This window comes from Cibotium barometz, chromosome 25 (genome assembly GCF_041138505.1).
Source record: "Cibotium barometz isolate CiBa-2024 chromosome 25, ASM4113850v1, whole genome shotgun sequence".
NCBI lineage: Eukaryota > Viridiplantae > Streptophyta > Polypodiopsida > Cyatheales > Cibotiaceae > Cibotium > Cibotium barometz.
In genome coordinates this window covers 32,732,289-32,748,600 of record NC_141070.1, presented here as the reverse complement: position 1 = coordinate 32,748,600, position 16,312 = coordinate 32,732,289, and the positions used below count along the sequence as shown (strand labels likewise).

The 16,312-nt window shown below is 36.5% G+C and overlaps 1 protein-coding gene across 1 annotated transcript in view; it reads left to right on the top strand.

Annotated features, from left to right (window-relative positions):
- The window catches only part of LOC147624482 (uncharacterized), a 283,897-nt gene that overhangs the window by 180,379 nt on the left and 87,206 nt on the right, over positions 1-16,312 (top strand). The window contains exon 3 of the mRNA XM_086819837.1: positions 13,697-14,022. Coding sequence (XP_086675963.1) covers positions 13,697-14,022 — 326 coding nt within the window. The remainder of the gene's footprint in view (positions 1-13,696; positions 14,023-16,312) is intronic.

Here is a 16,312-nt window from a genome sequence, read left to right as displayed (position 1 = left end):
ATATAAAGGAAGGAGCTAGCGTAACTTAGAAGCCAACGGTAACTTGCCAACTGAAGTTTTACCGTCTTTCCATGATTTGGGTTTGGCACAATTTTCTATAGAAGGCATTAAGAACTTTGAGATGAGGAGATAAAAGAAGCTCGTAAGCTAAGTCACTTACTTTCTTTGAATTCAGATAAGGCTCACAATATCTGGGGGATAACTTCTTAAAGTCCCCAATAGATAAAGAACTTCTTTTGGGTCCTACTCGAATGAAGACCAAAACCTTGGTATCCAAAACACCGATTTTTACTTCTGAACTCATTGTTCTGAATCCTTCAAATAGGTGGAACTCCTGAGAAGTATTCTAGGGAAACGGTCTTCCTTTTTTAAACAGAATCTTTCTTTTATTTTAGAGAGAGAATAATTATAGGATCAAAAAGGGAGATTCTTACTCCTGTATACCTTGAAGGCTAGGGAGGAATCTTACATTCTACCCCACTTAAAAAAGTGCGAGATGTCCTCATCTCGCAAGGTAGAGGATAACTCTTTTTCTTAAGATCCAATTTTATTCTGGGGTTCCTTATATTCTGGTCAACCCAACAGAATACTGGGATAAATATCCCTTAGAACTCATTATTAAATAATAATTCATTCAGATCATATCATTCATATCTTTAACATGATAATGGTCCATTAGACCGAAAAATTTCCTTCTGAACATTCCTCCACGGGAATTTCAATCAAGTAAGTTCTCAATTTCCTTCTGAACATTCCTCCACAGGAATTTCAGTCAAGTAAGTTCTCAATTTGTCATCCCTTAACTTGATCTAACGGTCAAGTGTTAACAGTAGCAATTTGACAGCACAATCCACTAATCTCATAGTGATTTGCTGAAATCATTATCATCATTTATCATCACAGGGACTCGTCCCATTCATTCTCATTGTAGTTTTGCTCAGGTTATTATATTTCAACTAAATTTCAGAAATCATCATTTTTCAATCAGAATCCAAATCAATTCATCAGTTCTCAAAAAAAATTAAAATCATATCAACCACATTCGAATTCATCATCTGGATTGCATTAATGCTTATAATTTCAAGTCTTGGATTTACTCGTATATACTGCCGGTAAAGAGCTGTAGTTATATCCTCGGTATATACGAATCGTCATAATACTTGGAACTATAAGGTAAATACCATCATGTCTAGGCCTCGAGCAAGTTAGGGTTCCATATAATTGTGGTACTTCCATTTGAAGACCCAATTACTAATTTATGAATTTTCAGATTGAATATCAATTTGTATGAATTATATCACACAATTACAGTCTTTTTGATTCTTGATAAATTTTTGATATATTTGGCGTCTCGGTTGATCCTCATTAACCAAAAAGCTCTGATACCAACTATGAGATCCCTGTCTCCACCATGCAACGGATTCGAGGTACTAGCAGCAGCGGAAGTAGCACTTCAAGCGCGGGGCAGGGACCCACACTCGGGGCCTCATCCATGGATATCCGGACAAGAGACTAATCCATCGGTTTTTCCAAAACCGAACCCGGAAAAAACTTCCCTTACCCGGAAGGCACGGGCGATTCCACCAGGATAACTTTTTACTTTAACGTAGTCAAGATCATTACTGATCACGCTGATCCGACTGCACCTATAAAGATACTCGATCCGATCAAGGAAGAAACTTGCACTTGGATCATTGGGATCAACGCTTTTTTCCCCATCAAGAGGCACAACCGTTGATTCCTATCCATAGAACAATTACTATCCGGGATTTACTTTATCTATCGTAATAACAGAAATTGAGTCTCGATTTACGGATCCATCAGTCCAGCCTACCCCATCCAATCCCATGGGTTAGCCAACCGCCCAACCACTGTAGTGATGGGATCCAATTAAGAATTTGGTTAGGTTTTGTCTCGAGTACCAAGGAAAAGATTTCCAAGGCCCCCTAGCCGGAAGTTCATGCAAACATAAAGCTAGTCACACCACTTACACACCCAATATGAAATTGCCTTTTTCTTAGCATCAGCTAACTTTAAAACAATCCTTTAATGAAACCATAGTACCACTGATCACAATCTTCCAAATTATCCGGTTGATTCTTAATTTCCCATCATTCCTTCATCAGAGTATCTATGGCGTCATTGGCAACTAGAACGCTCACCACCTGTCCACTCAGGGGCCTTTTCAATAGCTCCTAGCCCATAATACTCAGCAATATAATCACTTATAAAAATCAAGAAGGACTCTCGTTGAAGATCAGCAAGATCAACCAACAGATCCATAAAAAGAGCCATGGACTCATCCATTGAAGACTAGCAAGGTCAATCAACCAGATCCATGCCCGGTTTCAGAAAACAACTCTTACTCCTTGTTCCAATATCTTCCACGACGCACGTGTGGGTATCTTCGGCAACCCAGAGCCCGAGCACCGTATGGTCAGCACCCTCTAGGATCCTTCGCAGGTGACCTAGCGCTTCACTCATAGGCCGCTTCCTTGGTCCCTCATCCACCGTATACCGGAAGCTCACCATTTAAATCGAACCGAGGCTAGTCAAGACCTCGGTCGACCTTGCTACGCGAGACGTGCTCCGTTGACTCTCCGTCTCAGCAGTTGCAACTTTAACAATTAGGTCTTCATGACCTTAATCCACAAGACGATCAAAATGCTTCCCCAGTATTCTTGACATAAAACAATCATTTACAAACAGTCACAAAATACAGTTTCTAAATCGAACTCTCGTCTTTCCACATTATCCCTCCTTAGTCCACATTACTTATTCCACATTCCATTCAATGTGTACTCATTCTCATCCATTTCCTCATATCGACGACACATTAATTCACATACACATTCACATTCACATCCATACATCCACATTTACATGTATACATCCATTTTCACATCCTCATTTATACATCCACATCCCATATCCACATTCATACATACACATCCATATCCGCATCCATACATCCACATCCACACATTCTTATTCATACATCCACATCCACTTTCTCATTCACATCTATACATCCACAGATTCACATTCCATACATCCACATCTACATCTACATCTACATCCACATACATACATACATCCACATCCGTATCTACATCCATACATCCACATCCACATCCACATCCACATCCACATTCACATTCACATCCATATATCCACATCTACATGCATACATCCATTTTCACGTCCTCATTCATATATCCACATTCACAAACATACATACATCCACATCCGTATCTACATCCATACATCCACATCCACATTCACATTCACATCCATATATCCACATCTACATGCATACGTCCATTATCACGTCCTCATTCATATATCCACATCCACATACATACATACATCCACATCTACATCCACATTTCCATTCATATATCCACATCCACATACACATACATCCACATCCACATTCCCATTCACATCTATACATTCACATCTATATCCACATACATATATACATTCACATCCACATTCCCATTCACATCTATACATCCACATACATACATACATGCACATCTACATCCACATTCACATCTACGCATATACATCTTCATGCATACATTCACATTCACATCTACGCATATACATCTTCATGCATACATCCATTTTCACATTCATACATCCACACTCCCATCTCCACATTCACATATCCACATACATACATCCATTTCCACATTCCCATTCATATAACCCCATATACCTTCACATCAATCTTTTACATCACATCCATTCTTACCCTATCACAACCCATATACATCTTATCCTATCACATACACTTCTTACCTCATCTCATACACATCTTATCACATCTTAATTCATCTTATCACCTCTTATCACATCTTATACACCTCTTATCACAGCCTATCACATCTCATATCTATTTATAGAATACAAGAGAACTCTTATATTTGATATAAGATTTCTTTACACATTTATTTATGCATAAATTCCATTTAAGGAGATTAATACTTTCGAAGTAAAAATCAATCTTTTATGCATCTTCCTATGCATAAATTCATTTTAAATGAAAATGACACTTTTGAATTAAAATTCAATCTTTTATGCATCTCCCTATGCATAAATTCAATTTAGATGAGAATGACACTTTTGAATCAATCTTTTATGCACCTTCCTATGCATAAATTCAATTTAGTAGGAATCACACTTTTAGAATAAAAGAATTTCTCTTATGCATCTAAGTTATGCATAAAATCCATTTATGATGAAAATCACACTTTTAGTATAAAAGAATATCTTTTATGCATACCTCTATGCATGAAATCCAAATATAATAAAAGTCACACTTTTAAAATAAAATAATCAACTTTTATGCATACCTTTATGCATGAAATTCAATATAATAAAAGTCACACTTTTATAATAAAATAATCAACTTTTATGCATACCTTTATGCATGAAATTCAAATATAATAAAAGTCACACTTTTATAATAAAATAATCAACTTTTTTGCATACCTTTATGCATGAAATCCAAATATGTTAAAAGTAACACTTTTATAATAAAATAATCAACTCTTATGCATACTTCTATGTATGAAATTCAATTGTGATAAAAGTAACACTTTTATAATAAAATAATCAACTTTTATGCATACCTCTATGCATGAAATTCAAATATGATAAAAGTAACACTTTTATAATAAAATAATCAACTTTTATACATACCTCTATGCATGAAATCCAAATATGATAAAAGTAACACTTTTATAATAAAATAATCAACTCTTATGCATACTTCTATGCATGAAATTCAATTGTGATAAAAGTAACACTTTTATAATAAAATAAACAACTTTTATGCATACCTCTATGCATGAAATTCAAATATGATAAAAGTAACACTTTTATAATAAAATAATCAACTTTTATACATACCTCTATGCATGAAATTCAATTAAGCTAAAAGTAACACTTTTGTAATAAAATAATCATCTTTTATGCATATCTCTATGCATGAAATTCAAATATGATAAAAGTAACACTTTTATAATAAAATAATTATCTTTTATGCATACATCTATGCATGAAAATCAATTATGCTAAAAGTAACACTTTTACATTAATATAATAATCAATTTCTCTATGATTACAATGAATATCTTTCAATTAATCTAGGATGATAATTCCTAGAATATGGTAGGAAGTCCTCTTTTCATGCTTTGAATGAAATTATTTTATGCATAATTTTTATAAAAATTTTGCTATAGCTCCGCTCTGCTATGACTGATAAATCTCAATTTTTCTAAGGGATAAAGCTTATCATTAAGAAAATAATTAGAATGATCCCTAATTGGATCAATAATCCATAATGGATTGAATCATCAATATTCATGAAATACATAAACTAAAAGCATAGAAAAAAGCCATTAATTTGACCTTAAGTATAGATTAATCTTAGATTAAGAAAAAGCTTTATGAAAAGCTTCATTTGGATTGAGAATGGGTCATGAGTATGACCATTTCTTGAGTGAGAGAGAGAAATTTCATAAGAACCATTTGAATTTAGCATAAATGGAAATTTATGTAATTCTTAACTATCATTAGTCAATTAACTTCAATAGCATTCATCAAATTATGTAACTCTTCACTACCATTCATCAATTAACTTCAATAACATTCAAAAACCATTCCAATTAAGCTTCTCAAGCTTGAGAGGGGTTGAGAAGAGAGAAACATTGAGAAATTATAGAAAATGATCAAAATTCACTAATTACCTTACAAATTGCTTGATTCTTTGTTCACGGTAGAGGCTCCCAACCAATCAATTGGTTAAGTATGTTGATGGAGCTACCAATGGGGATTGAAGAAAGAGGGAAGCTCCAAAAACTAGTGAATTATTAATGAATTCACAGTTCTTGGCTTAGGTGGAGTAGAGTAACGATGCATAAACACTATATATTTTTCAACAAGGGGGAGGCTTCTATTTATAGGAAAAATTGAGCTCCTTACCAAACAAACTGATTCTAGAATTTTCTAAATCAAAATGCGAGATGTCCTCATCTCGCAACTTGGGATAATTTTGCAAGATGCACGAATAAAGATTAACCACCAAGAAAAGTCTCAAAGAGAGTAAGGGTCAAGACAAGAACAAGATTTAAACTTTATTCATTCTTGGAACATATACAGTAAAGATAGAAGAACTCTTTACACTTCCATAAGCCCGTCCATCATATGATCCTAAAAGCAGCACTCACAAGCTACGCACGTATAAGGTAACTCATCTATGGGAATAATTCTGTTGGTTATTGCCGCACCTATCTCAGTGGTATAAGGTGATCTAACAAAAGGACCTTTGAGAGGCAAGCCAAAAACGGGGTAAAGGCATATCTTCTGATGAGGAAGAAAACACGCTAGTAAGAAGACCCGCTCAGAAAACCCAAGATGTCTTGATCTCATGACGTAGTAGTATCGGGGACCCAAACCCAAGGCTTCAATAACCATGGCTAAGCGGACATTGTTACGAAAGTGCTGCTGACCCCAAGGTGTTACCCTAGTTATGTCTTGATAGGTCCGCCATTTGGTCTGAGCTACAGACGTTCTTAATTGAGGAAAAAGTGAGCGCTCATACTGTTCTATAAAATCCGTCTTCACAGACTCGCTTGCGTCTTGAAGGTGAGAAATCATCATGGATAAAACTAATTCTTGTTGCCAAGCCATGAAGGAGATTAAGAAAGAAGGAGATCGATGGGAGTAAGATTACTATGAGCGACAAGTAAAAGTTACGACTTATATAAAGGAAGGAGCTAGCGTAACTTAGAAGCCAACAGTAACTTGCCACTGAAGTTTTACTGTCTTTTCATGATTTGGGTTTGGCACAATTTTCTATAGAAGGCATTAAGAACTTTGAGATGAGGAGATAAAAGAAGCTCGTAAGCTAGATCACTTACTTTCTTTGAATTCAGATAAGGCTCACAATATCTGGGGGATAACTTCTTAAACTCTCCAATAGATAAAGAACTTCTTTTGGGTCGTACTCGAATGAAGACCAAAACCTTGGTATCCAAAACACCGATTTTTACTTCTGAACTCATTGTTCTGAATCCTTCAAACAGGAGGAACTCCTGAGAAGTATTCTAGGGAAACAGTCTTCCTTTTTTAAACAGAATCTTTCTTTTATTTTAGAGAGGGAATAATTATAAGATCAAAAAGGGAGATTCTTACTCCTGTATACCTCGAAGGCTAGGGAGGAATCTTACATTCTATCCCACTTAAAAAAGTGCGAGATGTCCTCATCTCGCAAGGTAGAGGATAACTCTTTTTCTTAAGATCCAATTTTATTCTGGGGTTCCTTATATTCTGGTCAACCCAACAGAATACTGGGATAAATATTCCTTAGAACTCATTATTAAATAACAATTCATTCAGATCATATCATTCATATCTTTAACATGATAATGGTCCATTAGACCGAAAAATTTCCTTCTGAACATTCCTCCACGGGAATTTCAGTCAAGTAAGTTCTCAATTTTCTTTTCAACATTCCTCCACGGGAATTTCAGTCAAGTAAGTTCTCAATTTGTCATCCCTTAACTTGATCTAATGGTCAAGTGTTAATAGTAGCAATTTGACAGCACAATCCACTAATCTCATAGTGATTTGCTGAAATCATTATCATCATTTATCATCACAGAGACTCGTCCCATTCATCCTCATTGTAGTTTTGCTCAGGTTATTATATTTCAACTAAATTTCAAAAATCATCATTTTCAATCAGAATCCAAATCAATTCATCAGTTCTCAAACAAAATTAAAATCATATCAACCACATTCGAATTCATCATCTGGATTGCATTAACGCTTATAATTTCAAGTCTTGGATTTACTCGTATATACTGCCGGTAAAGAGCTGCAGTTATACCCTCGGTATATACGGGTCGTTATAATACTTGGAACTATAAGGTAAATACCATCATGTCCAGGCCTCAAGCAAGTCAGGGTTCCATATAATTGTGGTACTTCCATTTGAAGACCCAATTACTAATTTATGAATTTTCAGATTGAATATCAATTTGTATGAATTATATCACACAATTACAACCTTATTGATTCTTGATAAATTTTTGATATATTTGGCTTCTCGGTTGATCCTCATTAACCAAAAAGCTTTGATACCAACTGTGAGATCCCTGTCCCCACCATGCAACGGATTCGAGGTACTAGCAACGGAAGTAGCACTTCAAGCGCGGGGCAGGGACCCACACTCGGGGCCTCACCCACGGATATCCGGACAAGAGACTAATCTGTCAATTTTTCCAAAACCGAACTCGGAAAAAACTTCCCTTACCCGGAAGGCACAGGCGATTCCACCAGGATAACTTTTTACTTTAACATAGTCAAGATCATTACTGATCATGCGATCCGACTGCACCTATAAAGATACTCGATCGGATCAAGGAAGAAACTTGCACTTGGATCATTGGGATCAACGCTTTTTTCTCCATCAAGAGGCACAGCCGTTGATTCCTATCCATAGAACAATTACTATCCGGGATTTACTTTATCTATCGTAATAACAGAAATTGAGTCTCGATTTACGGATCCATCAGTCCAGCCTAACCCCATCCAATCCCATGGGTTAGCCAACCGCCCAACCACTATAGTGATGGGATCCAATTAAGAATTTGGTTAGGTTTTGTCCCGGGTAGTACCAAGGAAAAGATTTCCAAGGCCCCCTAGCTGGAAGTTCATGCAACCATAAATCCTTTAAAACAATCCTTTAATGAAACCATAGTACCACTGATCACAATCTTCCAAATTATCCGGTTGATTCTTAATTTTCCATCATTCCTTCATCAGAGTATCTATGGCATCATTGGCAACTAGAACGCTCACCACATGTCCACTGAGGGGCCTTTTCAATAGTTCCTAGCCCATAATACTCGGCAATATAATCACTTATAAAAATCAAGAAGGACTCTCGTTGAAGATCAGCAAGATCAACCAACAGATCCATAAAAAGAGTCATGGACTCATCCATTGAAGACCAGCAAGGTCAATCAACCAGATCCATGCCCGGTTTCAGAAAACAACTCTTACTCCTTGTTCCAATATCTTCCACGACGCACGTATGGGTATCTTCGGCAACCCAGAGCCCGAGCACCGTATGGTCAGCACCCTCTGGGATCCTTCGCAGGTGACCTAGCGCTTCACTCATAGGCCGCTTCCTTGGTCCCTCATCCACTGTACCGGAAGATCACCATTTAAATCGAACCAAGGCTAGTCAAGACCTCGGTCGACCTTGCTACGCAAGACGTCCTCCATTGATTCTCCGTCAGCAGTTGCAACTTTAACAATTAGGTCTTCATGACCTTAATCCACAAGACGGTCAAAATGCTTCCCCAGCATTCTTGACATAAAATAGTCATTTACAAACAGTCACAAAATACAGTTTCTAAATCGAACTCTCGTCTTTCCACATTATCCCTCCTTAGTCCACATTACTTATTCCACATTCCATTCAATGTGTACTCATTCTCATCCATTTTCTCATATCGACGACACATTAATTCACATACACATTCACATTCACATCCATACATCCACATCTACATGTATACATCCATTTTCACATCCTCATTTATACATCCACATCCCAGATCCACATTCATACATACACATCCATATCCACATCCATACATCCACATCCACACATTCTCATTCATACATCCACATCCACTTTCTCATTCACATCTATACATCCACACATTCACATTTCATACATCCACATCTACATCCACATACATACATACATCCACATCCGTATCTACATCCATACATCCACATCCACATCCACATCCACATTCACATTCACATCCATATATCCACATCTACATGCATACATCCATTTTCACGTCCTCATTCATATATCCACATCCACATATATACATACATCCACATCCATATCTACATCCATACATCCACATCCACATCCACATTCACATTCACATCCATATATCCACATCTACATGCATACGTCCATTATCACGTTCTCATTCATATATCCACATCCACATACATACATACATCCACATCTACATCCACATTCCCATTCATATATCCACATCCACATACACATACATCCACATCCACATTCCCATTCACATCTATACATTCACATCTACATCCACATACATACATACATTCACATCCACATTCCCATTCACATCTATACATCCACATACATACATACATGCACATCTACATCCACATTCACATCTACGCATATACATCTTCATGCATACATCCACATTCACATCTACGTATATACATCTTCATGCATACATCCATTTTCACATTCATACATCCACACTCCCATCTCCATATTCACACATCCACATACATACATCCATTTTCACATTCCCATTCATATAACCCCATATACCTTCACATCAATCTTTTACATCACATCCATTCTTGCCCTATCACAACCCATACACATCTTATCCTATCACATACACTTCTTACCTCATCTCATACACATCTTATCACATCTTAATTCATCTTATCACCTCTTATCACCTCTTATCACATCTTATACACCTCTTATCACATCCTATCACATCTCATATCTATTTATAGAATACAAGAGAACTCTTATATTTGATATAAGATTTCTTTACACATTTATTTATGCATAAATTCCATTTAAGGAGATTAATACTTTCGAAGTATAAATCAATCTTTTATGCATCTTCCTATGCATAAATTCATTTTAAATGAAAATGACACTTTTGAATTAAAATTCAATCTTTTATGCATCTTCCTATGCATAAATTCAATTTAGATGAGAATGACACTTTTGAATCAATCTTTTATGCACCTTTCTATGCATAAATTCAATTTGGTAGGAATTACACTTTTAGAATAAAAGAATTTCTCTTATGCATCTAAGTTATGCATAAAATCCATTTATGATGAAAATCACACTTTTAGTATAAAAGAATATCTTTTATGCATACCTCTATGCATGAAATCCAAATATAATAAAAGTCACACTTTTAAAATAAAATAATCAACTTTTATGCATACCTTTATATATGAAATTCAATATAATAAAAGTCACACTTTTATAATAAAATAATCAACTTTTATGCATACCTTTATGCATGAAATTCAAATATGATAAAAGTCACACTTTTATAATAAAATAATCAACTTTTATGCATACTTTTATGCATGAAATCCAAATATGTTAAAAGTAACACTTTTATAAAAAATAATCAACTCTTATGCATACTTCTATGCATGAAATTCAATTGTGATAAAAGTAATATTTTTATAATAAAATAATCAACTTTTATGCATACCTCTATACATGAAATTCAAATATGATAAAAGTAACACTTTTATAATAAAATAATCAACTTTTATGCATACCTCTATGCATGAAATCCAAATATGATAAAAGTAACACTTTTATAATAAAATAATCAACTCTTATGCATACTTCTATGCATGAAATTCAATTGTGATAAAAGTAACACTTTTATAATAAAATAATCAACTTTTATGCATACCTCTATGCATGAAATTCAAATATGATAAAAGTAACACTTTTATAATAAAATAATCAACTTTTATGCATACCTCTATGCATAAAATTCAATTAAGCTAAAAGTAACACTTTTGTAATAAAATAATCATCTTTTATGCATACCTCTATGCATGAAATTCAAATATGATAAAAGTAACACTTTTATAATAAAATAATCATCTTTTATGCATACATCTATGCATGAAAATCAATTATGCTAAAAGTAACACTTTTACATTAATATAATAATAAATTTCTCTATGATTACAATGAATATCTTTCAATTAATCTAGGATGATAATTCCTAGAATATGGTAGGAAGTCCTCTTTTCATGCTTTGAATGAAATTATTTTATGCATAATTTTTATAAAAATTTTGCCATAGCTCCGCTGCTATGACTGATAAATCTCAAATTTTCTAAGGGATAAAGCTTATCATTAAGGAAATAATTAGAATGATCCCTAATTGGATCAATAATCCATAATGGATTGAATCATCAATATTCATGAAATACATAAACTAAAAGCATAGAAAAAAGCTATTAATTTAACTTTAAGTATAGATTAATCTTGGATTAAGGAAAAGCTTTATGAAAAGCTTCATTTGGATTGAGAATGGGTCATGAGTATGACCATTTCTTGAGTGAGAGAGAGAAACTTCATAAAAACCATTTGAATTTAGCATAAATGGAAATTTATGTAATTCTTAACTATCATTAGTCAATTAACTTCAATAGCATTCATTAAATTATGTAACTCTTCACTACCATTCATCAATTAACTTCAATAACATTCAAAAACCATTCCAATTAAGCTTCTCAAGCTTGAGAGGGGTTGAGAAGAGAGAAACATTGAGAAATTATAGAAAATGATCAAAATTCACTAATTACCTTACAAATTGCTTGATTCTTTGTTCACGGTAGAGGCCCCCAACCAATCAATTGGTTAAGTATGTTGATGGAGCTACCAATGGGGATTGAAGAAAGAGGAAAGCTCCAAAAACTAGTGAATTATTAATGAATTCACAGTTCTTGGCTTAGGTGGAGTAGAGTAACGATGCATAAACACTATATATTTTTCAACAAGGGGGAGGCTTCTATTTATAGAAAAAATTGAGCTCCTAACCAAACAAACTGATTCTAGAATTTTCTAAATCAGTTTGGTCAATATTTGACCATTTTTAAGTCAGTTAAGCTAACTTTTTGGAACTAGACTTGAATGAGGAGAGAGGAGAGATGAAATATCTCAATTTTTATGATTTTAAAACTCATTCAAGCATGTGAAATATGCACCTCCTTTAAAGAACTCCCCTTCCTTACATATGTGTCAAAATGGAATCATTATATCCAAAATATCTCATATTTTTAATATTGCTCATAGTTTTTTACTAATAAACCTTGTACATTTTCAACTCTTCATCTTATGTGAAATATGCACCTCCTTTAAAGAACTCCCCTTTCTTACATATGTGTCAAAATGGAATCATTATACCCAAAATATCTCATATTTTTAATATTGCTCATAGTTTTTTACTAATAAACCTTGTACATTTTCAACTCTTCATCTTATGTGAGCATTTACTCATTTTTGGATACCCAAAATATCTCATATTTTTAATATTGCTCATAGTTTTTTACTAATAAACCTTGTACATTTTTAACTCTTCATCTTATGTGAGCATTTACTCATTTTTGGGTATCTTCTTTTACAAATTGGATTTATCTCCTCCCTACACATGGATTGATGCTATTGGCCCATAGGAACCTTAATTGGACCATAATCCAAAATTTTTTGAAAATCTAGACCCTTAGGCTAAGGTCCTTTATACCCATTTCCAATTAATTCCAATTGCACATTGGAAAGTTCTTTTTGAATTTCTGTTTCAGGGGAACTTATTTTAATAAGATGAGATAATTTTTCATCCAAAAATATTAAAAATCTGAATATTCTCTCTCTAGAATATATTCTCTCTCTAGGTTAAAACAATTAGAAACAAGGTCTTTATATTTCTGAAGAGGGATTGATTACAGGGGAAGATACTAGACATCAAAAGGGAGTTGGGGGAGGAATCTTACAATGAGCGCAACAAATTGCTCAAGTCCTTTGGCTACATAGGTGGCCAGAGAGTCGTTGTCTTGTTTGACAGCGGCAGCACGGAGGATGTGGTCACGGAACAGGCCGCTAGGCGTGCCCGTTTCGAGCTGACTCCGGTGGACAAACAGGTTGAGGGTTTTAGCACAGGTATGACAACGAGCGTCAAGTATGAAGCTCTAGGTGCTAAGTTAGTGATTCAGGACATAGAGTTTGTGCGTGACTTTATGGTTGCCCCTCTTGTAGGAGCAGACATAATTTTGGGTATCCAGTGGTTTCACAAGTTTCTTCCTGATGTCAAGTGGGACAAGCATACGTTCCAGATCGATCGGAATGTGTCAAACACCCCGGTGACCATTGAGCTAGGTATTCCAAACTTTCCGCTCATAAGCCACTTGCAGGCTAAGCGAGCAGTCAGGAAAGGCGCACAGTGTGCGATGATTTACATTCAGACAGCCCAGACGGTGGCCAGTGCTTCCGAGAGAAGTACTCGGTTCTCCATGAAAAGTTCCAGAAGATTTTTCTTCGGGACAGTCTCCCTCCCCAGCTCCCCCCGTCCAGACCGCGGAGGATCACAAGATTGACCTCCTCCCAGGCTCGGAACCCCCGAGCAAGTTTCCGTATCGCCTTTCTAAGGCAATGGAATCGGAGTTGGACCGCGAACTCTAAGAATTGTTGCAAGCTGGCTTCATCCGCCCCAGCGTGTCGCCATTTGGAGCACCGATCTTGTTTGTCAAGAAGAAAGATGGGTCTTCTCGGTTGTGTGTCGATTATCGTGCACTCAACAAGCTGACTATTAAGAGCAGATTCCCGATGCCTCGAATTGACTATATTCTCGAGAGGCTGAATGAAGCTAAGGTGTTCTCCAAACTGGATTTAAAGAGTGGGTACCACCAGGTACGGATTGTAGAGGGAGACATCCCCAAGACAGCCTTCCGTACAGAACGGGCCCACTATGAATTTGTGGTTATGCCATTTGGATTGACGAACGCCCCAGCTACATTTAACCGCATGATGATGCGTATTTTCCGGGAGTTGATTGGAGAGTGTGTGTTCATATTTCTGGACGACATACTCATATTTTCAGCTACAGTTGAGCAGCATGACATTGATGTGGAGAAAGTCCTTAAGTTGCTAGAAAGCAACGAGCTCTATGTCAATGAAAAGAAGTCAGAATTTTATCTGTTCCAGGTACATTACTTGGCATATATAATTAGTGCTGAAGGCATTCGACTGGATCCGGCTAAAGTGGTCGAGATTGTTAACTGGGAAGTACCTCAGACCGCTTATGACATTAGATCATTTGTGGGTATATGCCAAGCATATTCCACCCACATTGACAAGTTTTCTGATCTCTCGGCAGACCTCACCGATTTGCTAAAGGGAGTGAAAACAAGAAGGCAAAAGATTCGAATGACTCCACGAGCGTTGGAGGCATTCCAGAACCTCAAGGTGGCTTTGTCAGAAGCGCCTTGTTTAGCCCTTGCCTCGTGGGACGAACCATTTCAAGTGATCACCGATGCGAGTAACATCGCAATTGGAGGTGTATTGCAACAAAATGGTCATCCGGTAGCTTACATGTCTCGTAAGTTACTGCCCGCCGAAAAGAACTACTCGGTCTATGATCGTGAACTCCTAGCTGTTATACAGGCCTTGAAACATTGGAAACATTTCCTGTATGGCCGTGACTTCGAGGTTCGCATTGACCATCAGGCATTGCGCTGGATTCATACAATGCCAAGTGCATAGTGGAGTGATCGACAACACCGCTGGAGTCAGATATTCCAGCAGTTCGGTGGTATGATTGAGTACCTTCCAGGAAAGGCCAATCCAGTGGCCGATGCTTTGAGCAGGAAGGGACAAGTATCTGCGATTCAGACCACTAGACTTGACCTTGTTCGTACAGGACTAGAAGACATGAAGCACGCGTACGCGGATTCCGAGGAATTTGGTACACAGTGGGAACAGGCATTGGATGCCACAGGACCATGCCATTTTCTGATACACGATGGTTGGCTTTTCTACAAAGGCCGACTATGTGTCATGAAATCATTCCGGGCAGCTCTTCTCCATGATGTCCATGACGCCATTATAGGTGGTCATAGGGGCATGACTTCGACTCTGGAGAAATTAGAACGGCAATACTATTGGCCAAAGATGAGGCGTGATGTGTTTACATATGTACAACGCTGTGACATTTGTCAAAAGGTGAAAGCTCCTCATGGAAAGAAGATAGGGTTGTTACAACCTTTGCCAATTCCTAAGGATCCTTTCTAGGACATTTCGATGGACTTTGTCACAAATCTGCCTCCCAGTCCGAGTAAGCGTAATACGCAGTGCTTAACTATTGTTGATAGGTTTAGCAAATTTGTTATGCTTATTCCTTGTAGGGCCAATGTGACCGCCGCGAGGATGTTGCCCAACTATTCATTCGGCATTGGTACCCGATTGGCGGGATTCCTAGAACCATAGTGTCAGACCGAGATGCCAAGTTTACCGGTCATTTTTGGAGGGCATTGTTTGATAATTTTGGTACTAAGTTGAATTTTTCCACTGCATTCCACCCACAGACAGATGGCCAGACAGAGATATACAACCAGTTGGCCTTTGATGTGCTGAAGTGTTATGTCCACGATCAGC